Source organism: Pithys albifrons, chromosome 6 (genome assembly GCF_047495875.1).
Source record: "Pithys albifrons albifrons isolate INPA30051 chromosome 6, PitAlb_v1, whole genome shotgun sequence".
NCBI lineage: Eukaryota > Metazoa > Chordata > Aves > Passeriformes > Thamnophilidae > Pithys > Pithys albifrons.
The window spans coordinates 37,710,222-37,722,618 of record NC_092463.1 but is presented as its reverse complement, the minus strand read 5'-3'; the positions used below and the strand labels follow the sequence as shown (position 1 = coordinate 37,722,618).

Genomic DNA, 12,397 nt, shown 5'->3' with positions numbered 1-12,397 from the left:
CTGGTGAACGGAGCTGCATCCAGCTGGCGGCCAGTCACCAGTGGTGTCCCCCAGGGGTCTGTATTGGGTCCAGTCCTGTTTAACATCTTTATCGATGATTTAGATGAGGGGATTAAGTCCATCATCAGCAAATTTGCTGATGACACCAAGTTGGGAGGGAGTGTTGATTTGCTGGAGGGCAGGAGGGCTCTGCAGAGGGATCTGGATAGACTTGAGAGATGGGCTGATTCCAATGGGATGAAGTTCAACAAGGCCAAGTGCCGGATCCTGCACTTTGGCCACAACAACCCCCTGCAGCGCTACAGGCTGGGCACAGAGTGGTTGGAGAGTAGCCAGGCAGAAAGGGACCTTGGGGTACTAATTGACAGGAAGCTCAACATGAAACAACAGTGTGCCCAGGTGGCCAAGAAGGCCAATGGGATCATGTCCTGTATCAAAAAGAGCATGGCCAGCAGGACCAGGGAAGTGATCCTTCCCCTGTACTCTGCATTGGTGAGGCCACACCTTGAGTACTGTGTTCAGTTCTGGGCCCCTGAGTTCAGAAAGGATATTGAGGTGCTGGAGCGAGTCCAGAGAAGAGCAACAAGGCTGGTGAAGGGACTGGAGCACAAGCCCTATGGGGAGAGGCTGAGGGAGCTGGGCTTGTTTAGCCTGGAGAAGAGGAGGCTCAGAGGTGACCTCATCACTGTCTATAACTACCTGAAGGGAAGTTATAGCCAGGTGGGGGCTGGTCTCTTCTCCCAGGCACTCAGCAGTAGGACAAGGGGGCACAGGCTTAAGCTCTGTCAGGGGAAATTGAAGTTGGATATCAGAAAAAAATTCTTTACAGAGAGAGTAATCAGGCATTGGAATGGGCTGCCCAGAGAGGTGGTGGATTCACCATCCCTAGAGATTTTTAAACACAGATTGGACATGGTGCTGAGTGCCATGATCTAGTAAATGGACTGGAGTTGGACCAAGGGTTGGACTCGATGATCTCGGAGGTCTTTTCCAACCCAATCGATTCTATGATTCTATGATTCTAAGTGTTCACAGAGAACAGACACTTGTCTGGTTTTCATATCAAAAATGTCAATGTTATTTCATGTAATACTTTTATATGGTTATCTCCCCTGTAGCTAACATTCTAAAGCTGATAAAAGAGAAAAGGAGACAACAAAAACTTAGCTTAGAGATGACATGGTTTCCTAAATGTCACCTGAAAACATACAGTTGCTAACATATGACTACACTGTACTAAATGTCATCTAAACATTCTGAAGTTCTAGAGAGCAGCAATATCCTGACCTAGCTTCAGATTCTGAAAATAAATCTAATGTCTCCTAATCCATACAATCAGATATCTGACTGGGCAGCAAAAACATTTTTTAGAATAGCCTAGGCTCCTATGAATATGGAAGCAGGTAACAGTTAAAATACTCATATTGTTCACCTGCCTTTTTCAAGTCATATTGCATGAAATTTTTATTCTGTATGATTACAATAATACTCAATATTTCATCATGCATGTTCTGTCCTGACAATCTTTTGTCATTGCAAACAACAGCTATTTCAATATTCTTAAGAAGAAGAAAATATGGTCCAAGATAGCTACATTACCTACTTCTGGACAATTCACTGCCAGTTTTAAAAAGGTTCGTAATAGGATGGACAGCACACCACATTTTCAGACCTAAATATTTCCTTATAGTGCAACACTTCACTGCAAATTCCCATGTTTATTTCTTTCTAATGAGCACACCAGCTGCTAGCAAAGGCAATCTCCCCTTTGCCACAGGCTATTCACTTTCTCTGAAGCAGGTAACAAGCAGACTGCCAGCCCAGGCTTAAGCTCAACTCCCTTAAACTACATCCTTCAAGAATCTGGGCTGAATGCTAAAATAATGCCAAACCATGAGAAACAGTAACTTGTCGAGTCCCATGAAATACTCAATATACCTTGGTTAGATTCAGATGTATTTATTGCATGCAGAATGTTAGCCCTTACAAAAAGGAAAGAGATCTGTCATCTAAATATTGGCACAAACAGCCAGTTTTGACAGGATCACATATATGTATATCCATTTTAAAAAATCGTATGTTATCTATGTATATCTCTCAAAGATGTAGTTTTGTGACTAATTTGGTCATTTTAAGCCTTCTCTGTTCCACCTCTTGTTCTGGTATTACCATTATCTTGACTGAGCTAATAAGAGGGCTTCAACAATTAAATACGGGCATTGATCTGACTGGAGTTTTCAGCCTAAGTACATGAATTTTCAGCAAAGTACAAGCACAACAGAGACAGTGAGAATGGTCAAAAAGGTGAGGGGAAAAGGAAATAGGAGACACAGCCATCTCCACCCCTTTACAAACCTAAACTATCATCCAACTTCATTTACTGGCCTTGAGAAATGGCCAGACTGAGAAAGATTGTCTTTGAAAAGGTTGTTTCTCTGTTTATGAGCTTAAAAAAATTAAAAACAAGCACACCACTCCATTAATAAAATAAACAGACCAATTCCTACCCTTGGATAAAGTACACCAGCATCACTGACATGCAATAATGATATTAGTCAGTAAGTCCAGGCACAAATTAACCTTCTTTGATTGTACAAAAAATACTTTCCTCATCCTTTGTCACTGAGTCACATACCACATTCAGCAACGAGTCCATGTTTTTCTTGGTCTTCTTCTTGCTGCCAGTGCCTTTCTTGTTGCTTTTCACATCCTTCACCAGTCCCAAATGCGAGCTGAACTCTGGCTTTTCCTTATATTCATCACACAGAGACAATCCCTCCAATTTAGTCTTGGGCAGCCCATCCTTGTTTCCATCTTCTGTTCCCTTGCATTTTGCTTTCCAGTGCAGACAGGAGTTGACTGTTAAGCCATACCAGCCTCCTGCCATATCTGCTCAACACCTTTTACCATGACAGGGACCACGTTGCCCTTGTTTACACCTGCAGTACAATTTCCCTTTGTGTAATAGTTTCAAGCTTTTCTTTTTTGCATTCAGCATCTCACATCCCAAATCCCTGCTCTCAATGCTCTTTCCAACTCCTGTCTCTCAGTGTGTGCTTCCTGTTTAAAGCATAAACTTTCCACCAGGTTTTATTTTGGTACTTTCACTTACACTACATACTGATGGCATTCTTAAACATACCTAAAACAATTATCATTACAATCAAGTCTCTCCAAGTCAGGATTGTAATAAATGTTTAAAAGGAAGAAAAGAGGGGTGATAAAAGGCATTGACAAGGGATAAAAGCAAATGCTGATAGACAGAGAAACCAGTAGGAAAGAAGGCTGTCACTAAGAAAAAACCCCAAACTTTTATGTTTTTTAATGTTTACTTTTCAAAAAATAATCACCCTAAATTTAATTAAACACAGTTTTTTAAAATGTTTGTGTCCAAAAACTCCAGGTATGGTTTTCATGATTGCAAAGACCAAGGTCCTGAACAGCAAAACATCTGAAAACTGCGTTTCAACTTCTTCCACTGGGAGACTTCCCTATGAAATCCTGAATTCAGGAAGTTTATCACCTTAGATGCCATCAAGAAATCCTTAATGTTTTCTATTTGCTATAGGAATTAAGAAATTGAAGAGTTACCTGCAGGAAATATTTGGCATTCTTCTACCTGTAATCGTTGATCTCGAAAACATGTAAGTGAAAATGTAAAATCATGAGATAAACTACAGCCTACTCTCAAAATTTTCCAGAATACACCTTTCCTATCATCAGTCCACATTACACAGAAAAGAAAATAAACCTGAAGAAAACAGGACTACAGTTGCACATATCAGACAACTGAGTAGTTTTGTGGATAGTGATGTGTTAGTGTGCTGGCATCTATTTATTGATGGCATTTTATTCTACTTGATCTGATTCAAGGCTATGCTTTCAGTTTTTCCTTCACTTCAGCATTAAGATGAAATATAAGAAGGTATTTTACAAATACTTGAACTCCAGAGATAGTTGTTTTGGTTCTATTTACACAAAAGGAAACATAAAGGTTTCCTACACAAAGCCATCAACTTCCTGCCTATTTAAATGAAAGAGAGAGCACAAGACAGTTGAAATTATTTTCTCTATATGAAACTGAAATGAACAATGAACCTGTATCTTCTATGTTTAGTCTTATAGTTTTAAATAAAATCTTGAAATATGGGATTAATATAAAGAAGAGATGGTGCAAGTGATTCAGAATCCATTCACAGCCAACTAAACACACAGATACCCCCAAAGCTCTATTGTGAACTGGCTTTTTGTTTTCCTTTTCCTTTTTTTTTAATTCTAAGCAAAAACAAAAAAGTCATCAGGGGAATGAAGAAGGAACTACAAGAACTCAGCCTGTTTTCCCCATCAAAAATAGCTTCAAATGGATACTATTTCCCTCAAGATGAAAATCAAGGATATGAACAGCAAAAGGGAACAGAGCTATTTATGGTAAAGCCAATGCTGGCACACAATCAAATGAACATAAATCAGCTGGGAATAAATCTATGCTACAAAATCCAACAAATAAAAGGAAGAACAGCAAGGTCCTGAAAGATCTTCCTGTAAGTAGCAACATGTCTCACAAACTTACTAGTTTCAGGGGAGTATCTGACTGATCCCCAAAATGGAGTGACATAATCAGTGGCTAACCAGATTCAATACACTAGCAGGACTCTTCTAGTTGTACTCTGAACAGGCACTAAAGTGGGATTTAAGGGCTTCCCTAGGTACTTACCAGGAAAAATAAACAAGCCACCTTAAGTCCCCATAACTTCTTTTTAAACCAGGATAAGAGAAACAAGTTGCTTTAAAGCCCGTTCACCACTTCTTGTAAGTATTAAGCAAAATATATCTCCTGAGAATTTTCAAACCAATTTCAAAGCACAAACTACTTCTTTTCAAAAAACATGTTTTAAAGAAGAAAAAGAACTGCAGGAAGGCATACTCACCACCTTCCATCTTTCTTTGACCAATATTCCCACATTGAGGATATCGGGCTGCTCCCCCCCTCCACTCATTGCAGCCTCCGGAGCTGATGGAGCTGCTATGCAAGGTCTGTGGCAGTAGAAACCATCCAGGTCCCAGGATTGGCTTCCATTTAATCAGTCACTGCAGAAACAGAGCAGAAAATGGGATTTCCATGATTAACAGAAACACAAAATACAGAAAAAGTTACGTTTCTCACTTTACCTAGTCTTTGTGTTCCATAGCATCCAATGTTTAATTCTAGCCAGTATGGAAAGAAATTCAGGTATATCCTTCCTTAAGTTTTTTACCTGCTCTCTCTCAAATCTCCAATCCCAATCTCAGAACAAACTAATATAAATATTTTTCACAATCATATTCTATAAGCAGCTTCAAAATGCTGCAAAGCAAAATTATATTTAATTTTATTAAGAACTTTTAAAATCTAATTATTTACTAAATAGTTGTTTAGTTAATATTAATATATAATAAGCTTAAAAATTATTAACCAAAGAACTACAACATTAAGAACAGATACTTAAATTGGGATTGCACAGATTACTCCACATTTCATAGTGTGTTTCACATAGAATCATAGAATCGATTGGGTTGGAAAAGACCTCTGAGATCATCAAGTCCAACCCTTGGTCCAACTCCAGTTACCAGATCATGGCACTCAGTGCCATGGCCAATCTCAGTTTAAAAATCTCCAGGAATGGTGAATCCACCACCTCTCTGGGCAGCCCATTCCAATGCCTGATTACTCTCTCTGTAAAGAATTTTTTTCTGATATCCAACTTCAATTTCCCCTGGCAGAGCTTAAGCCCGTGCCCCCTTGTCCTATTGCTGAGTGCCTGGGAGAAGAGACCAGCCCCCACCTGGTTATAACTTCCCTTCAGGTAGGGATACTTCTAATTATACACATCTAAAATACAATTTTATTGGTTTATGTCAGGCTATAAATAGCTAAAGTAAAAAAACTTGTCTTTGGTAATTTTGACAGTTCATTTTCTTTAATTTTCTGATTTCAGCAATCATTGTTAAATTCTATTTTAAGTGGCATTATAAAAATGTGTATTTTTGAGATTAATATATCTATAATGGCTCCCATCAGCAATTTCTACAACTAATTAAAAGCTTATTTCAATTGTTTGAAGCTTTTCTAGAACTGTGCTTATTTGTTACACTGCTATAATTACACAGATGTAACTCTTTGTATAAACTTTCTTATCCAAAGACAATACTCTTCAAAAAGGTTATTTGTTTTGCATTTATTTCTATCATATTCAAAATAGCATAAACTGTGAGTGACCAATTCTTTTCTCCCTGAATCAACACAGAAATTATATGCAAAACTGGTAAAACCATTTTGGTTTAAATTCACAGTATGGCCTTCCATGTGGCTAATAAATGCCAAGTCTACTGCTGGGGCTAAATTATGGCTTCTCAAAAAACACTCTGTTGCTTAAACAACATGGCTTTCAAGACAAACATTTGTTTACTGTGAGGGTTTTTTCATATTCTTTCATATTTCTTTTTCATATTATATTTATGCCTGTTTGTTTCAATAGTGCATTCTGACATTTAAACCAACTCCAAACAAAACAGACTCCACTACACAAAAATTAATCTGGGTTACCTGAAGATCTAAATTTATAGCAAATTAGAGTGGATTACATCCCTGGAAAGGAGTGTTCATTCAGAATACATAGCCTAAATTGGTTTAGTTCAAACAAACAAAGGGAAACCAAATTAAGATTGCATATTCTGAGTAACAGGATCAATCCTGCAATTTAATCAAGTTAAACTAATTTAAATTCTACCGGTGCTGGTAAATTCTCCCCCACAGATAAGGTCAAAATTCTAAAAACAACTGTGATCATATACGTGAACACCCTTAACATTACTAACCACTGACCACAGTTACTGCCCTGTCCAACAGAATTACCATAACACAGTCAAGAGCTAAGTCAGTCAAAGACAAAATTAAATGGCACTAATGAAGGGAAGAAGGTCCATGTCCAAAATTACATGCTTACAGCCCACAGAGTCATCTTTCCATTTGCTCAAACATTTGCTTCTCTTTCCACCACTTGCCAGTTACATCAGAGTAGGTGGTGGCTCCTGCTCACAGTCATGTCAGAGTTTTTTGCTGATACTGCTATCAGCCTTAATTTGATTCCTGACTTGGTACTTTCTTTTCCTTAAATACATTTCAAATTACAGTTTATAGTCACAGCTCTGACAAACATTTCTGAGAGCTATGTACTCATGGATTCTGGAACTTATGCAGAGAGCATCAGCAACTGGCCCAGAATGCAAAGGTACAGCACATACATCCACAGAACTATCCCATAATTTAAGAACTATCATAGATAACATCTGCATGGCCATGGTAACAAAATGTTCATTTATATACAAGTGCTCAATTCTATTCCAATACACTAATTCCTTGTCACATCTCTTGTCATCCTGTATCATTACAAAGCAGTAACATCAAATTCTGTATCAATGGCAACTGGTATTCAAAGCAACAAAACACCAGGACCTATTGAACTGTCATGCACAGCTGGCAAAAGTTCTGTCCTGAGCCCTGGAAGATGAGGTGTTATACTCCTCCTGAAGCTTAGTAAGTGTAATACTTGAAAAAAATGAAAGTTTTCCAAACGTGTTGAAGTCACTTTGAGGAATTCTGTTCTCCTCCAGACCCCAAATAAAGCAGCAGGAAGATTCAGTGACAAAGTTGTTGGCCAGAAAGCTTGAAATTGGCCTAAACTTTGAACTGATCAGGCTACATAACTTCACAACCTGCAGTGATTTAGCACACACAGTTTTTTGTAAGAGTCCAACTGATGAAGAGTCCCCTTCACGAGTAACATATTGCAGTTTGTTCCTTCCCTCTCAATAAGCATAACTTGCTTTGCTTCAGGGTTTAATATGTCTAATTTTAGGCTTTTTACTCCAGGACTTGGTTACAGTTTTGGTAACCAAATTCCATTCCCAGTAATTTCACCTCATTTAAACATCTAAACATGTTTTTTAACCTCCTTCAAAATAATAAATTTAGGTTTAAGCCTTCCTTCCTATCCCAGGGGTCTTTTACATGGTCCTCCTTCGAAAATCCTCTCCTTGCTCCACATTATTCTTGTGGTATAGTCAGCAACATGGAGTTAGACATCCACACTGAATTACACTCCATCTTATCAATACTTAATATGGAGAAAATATTTTTTTATTGATTTATTTGTCATAGCAGCCTTATTTCCCTAATTCAAGTCCGAAACTGCTTCATACTTTGCTAAATCCCAACCTCCTCAGATGATGACACACCTCCATGCTTACACTCAGGCCCTGCTGCAAACACATGGTTTCTGTAAAGCCATTTGTTATTCACAACCTGACCTAGACCAAGTTTCCTTGCTCTGATACGTTCTCTAATGACCTTAACACTGTATTGCCAAAATCTGTTAGTTATTGATGCACCACAGTGGCTAAATATCTTTATGTTCCTTACCTGATAACAGATAACATACATTTTAGGAGGTGCAATTTAGGGTACGATCACCTTCTTCTCCAAATTTATGTGGGAAGAAAAGAACACTACAAGAGAGAACTACATTTAAAGGACTTTTGGACAGACATAAATATGCATTCTTTGGAGGTGGTGCTCAGGTCAAGATAGAAACTGAAATTTCTATGAATTTGGAATGATTTCAATTCAGACTGACCCATTCCAAATTCCACAGATGAATTAATGGCTCATAAAGGTACATACAGTTCCATTTGTATAACTGAAATACGCTGCTTTCAGCACAGCTCTTTAGCAACCTACAATGCTGTTTAAACAATTTAAGAAAGCTCCAGCATGTTCTGTATTGCATTGAAGCAGATGAATAATTAATGGCATACAGTTCAGGTGCAAGCTTTCCCTTACTCATCCAGCACATGAATCCTTCAGCAGCGCAGCCTTATAGGTGGCAGCACAGTTATTTTCAGCACAACAAACACTTCTTTATAATTCTACTAAAAAAGTAACAGCCATTTTAAATTGCAATGTCTCATAAAATTCTGTATTTGTTAACTCATCAGGTTTTCATCAGATCAGTTTATCACTTCAGAAGAACTTCTGAACATAACGGCATTACCACAATTAAAGGCAATTAGCCCTCTGTCAGATTTATTTCCAGATGACAGGTCACGGAATAACTAGGACAACACAATGAGGAGAGACTGTTCCACACATAAGCCTGGGAACTCATCGTAGTATAATATAAGGACAGGTAAAGGAGCATTAGTACTAATATCCAGAATATCATACCAACAGCATCCATTATTTAAAACTCTTCACTTAGTTGATTTTATCTATACATCAGCCCTACAAAAGACTTCTTTAATTTATCCCACACAAGTGCAATAAGAGATTATATGCTATTAGAAAACAACAGTGTAAAATTTCCAGGGGGGAAAAAAGACAATTTTATAGTAGCTGATTGTAGCTCAGCAAGAAAGGACGATCTTTTCATGTCATTTGTGTGCAAGTATATAATTTTTGTAGAGATAGCCCTAAACTGAAGTCCATCTCTGTTTACCAGCTTTTATAAATGTTTAATTTCAGATATAAGGTTAAGAAAGTAGCACAGACAGTTTTGGCTGAATGGAGGTACTGTAAGTTCCAGGACAAAACAAGTAAGCACAGATTAATTCTGTTCCATATAAAGAATACATGTCCTCTTGCCTCCACTATGGAATAATATCAACCTTTTACTATTAGGAACTCTCTATGCTTATTAGGAGCTCTATCTGCAGACCTTCAGTTCATTTAAGAAACTATTAAACTAACTGGAATCTACCTTATTGGTTTCCGCTTCTGTACTATCTAGTTTTGAGCAGAAGAACCTAAGAAACAAACAAAATTTTAACAGGTCAGCATAATGAGAAAATCAAGGCAGGAAAAGTTCAAAAATCCTAATTCCATCACATTTATGATAAAGTCCACTGTCTTAGAAATGCTAAGACCATGTTGAAATTGTAAATCCTAAGGCCGGAAATGTTTTAAGTGTGTCTATTCTAACATCCAAACTAGAAAGCTATCTTACAAATAAACCTGAATATTTTCTAAATACATCCATTAAAAGCTGGGGTCTTGAAAATCACCATTCACCACATCAATGAGAAAACAAATGTAAGACCTTGACTTAAATTTCCAACTTCACTGGTTGTGACGAAAATCTTCCTAAAAATTCAACACATAATCAATGCCCTTTTTCCTTCTCAAGCTTTTGGGTTGCCAAAATACTCATCACTGCTTGCAGACTCCAGGTGCAAGAAGCTCCCAGCTGCCTTGTGTGCTGTTGCCAAAGAGTCTGTATTTCCTTCTGGCAACTTCTGCACTTACAGCTATGTTGTTATTACAGAAGTGGCAATATTTTCACAGTTTGAAGGCAGAGTTAAAAATATAACGTCTAGTTGCAAGTCTTATTTTAAAAAGACATATTAAGATACCACACTATTGTCAGCTTGCAAAAGAATTCAGTATAAAAATGTTACAAAAACCCAAGTAAAGCAAAGTTTATCAAAGGATTGTATTATCTTTCATTAAACCAACTACAACATGTGGCAAATCCCTACAAGTTTTAGACACACAAACCCCTCTTCAAGTCTAAAACAGAATTAGCAACTTTAAAATTAAATTGAACTTGAAAGCATTTGCACTGAAGTAAACTCCAATATGTATCTTGTTCAGAGCCTTTACTACTAATCACAGAATCACAGACTATTCTGAGTTGGAAGGGACCCACAAGGATCATCGAGTCCAACTCTTAAGTCAATGGCCCACACAGGGGATCGAACCCATGACCTTGGCATTATTACAACCAAGTTTTAACCAACTGAGCTAATCTCAGGGTTAACTTTATTCCAAATAACATTGTATTATTCTCAATTTCTTTCCACAACTCAGAGTGAGTTCCAAATCAAAAAGAGGCTCATGAAACATTATCAATTACTCCAAACTTAATGTTAAAACCCTAAAAATGTCATTTGTTTAAAAAACAAAACAAAACAAAGCCCAGTATTTCTGTGCCTCAGATTCACTGTAAGTGTTGTGGTATTTACAACAAACTTAGATGGAATTAGAAGCACGGATTTTTGTTATAAGAATCTGCTTTACTTGTCAAAAGTCTTCTTCAAAGAAACATGCAAATGGAGATTCAGTCAGGCAATTACCTAAATTATACAGTGTTACAATAATTATTTTTCAAGACCCCTGTAAAATGTTCCTTGTAGTGATGCCTAAATTCCTACAAAAGACTCTCCAAACAACATTAGTGGAGACAAATGAACAAAGTAACCCTATTACTGAAAGCTTTCAGGTGCACACTAAAAGTATGCATACACACATCAGCTCGATGCCGCAGTTTTTATAACTTTCAGTAAGTAACAGACGTGGTATCTACAGCCAACAGTGGTACCGTGTCCTCTGGTGCCCACCCCGAGAACTCCTCGGGACTGCCCCTTGGAGCCTCTCCAAGGGCTCTCAGCCTACTCTCCTGCTTCACCTACAAGCTAATTGTCTCAGTTGGAGTTCTTGCAGGTGTTCTTCAGTGTGCTAATAAAGTTCAGAAAAAGTTTAGTGACTTCCAAACTCCACCTAAAATGTGAGAAACTCAGGAAAACTTACTCAACTTATATAACCCTATAGAAATCTACAAAATACACATTAAAATCCTTAGGCATCAGTAAAAAAGTGATAGTTAAGTGTGGGTTTGAAAAAAGACAGCTTGAAGTCAAAGAACTAAGGTATTTTAAACAGTGGCATAATATTATAATATCAAATACTTGTAGTCTGGCCCTATCAGCAAAATTAAAATCTTTGTTTCCAGTTTTTTGAAGTGCTGGAATAGTCAGTTATCTTCTTAGGATAAATGTTAATAGCTTACCATCAAAGGCACTAATCTCACATACCAAGGAATAACATAAATTGATCCCTTAAGATGGTCTCAACTATTGCCCTTTCCACTAATACTATTTGTATTGTTTCATAAGTCCATTTTCTCAGCAAGGAAAAACATAAACACCCAACACACACATACAGCACTCAATACAGAAGATAAGAAGGCAAACAATACACTCCTCTGAAGAACTTCCTCCAAAGCCTATGAAACTTTTGGCAACAGATACACAGCAATTTATAGAGGGGAAGAGCAGCTGCTAAAGACTGCGCAAGAATGATGTAAGGGCATATTTACAACTAACTGCTAAATGCTTAATCCAAACAAGTAAATTTCAGGACTAATTCTAAATATAAACAGGAATAACACTTCACTTTTTTGAAAATACAGGAAAAGAACAGCAACAGTGACTGAAACTTGAGCTCCTAATCAGAGGTCCTTCAAGGTTTGAAATGGAAGACAGGTATTAAAAAACGGAAATGGAACTTTAGCAAAGACATTTG

General features: G+C 37.5%; 1 protein-coding gene across 2 annotated transcripts in view; it reads right to left on the bottom strand.

Moving 5' to 3' along the window:
- The window catches only part of TTBK2 (tau tubulin kinase 2), an 87,926-nt gene that overhangs the window by 62,065 nt on the left and 13,464 nt on the right, over positions 1-12,397 (bottom strand). For both annotated transcript variants that reach the window (XM_071558318.1, XM_071558320.1), the window contains exon 2: positions 4,929-5,088. In XM_071558318.1, coding sequence (XP_071414419.1) covers positions 4,929-4,997 — 69 coding nt within the window. In that variant the 5' untranslated portion in view covers positions 4,998-5,088. The remainder of the gene's footprint in view (positions 1-4,928; positions 5,089-12,397) is intronic.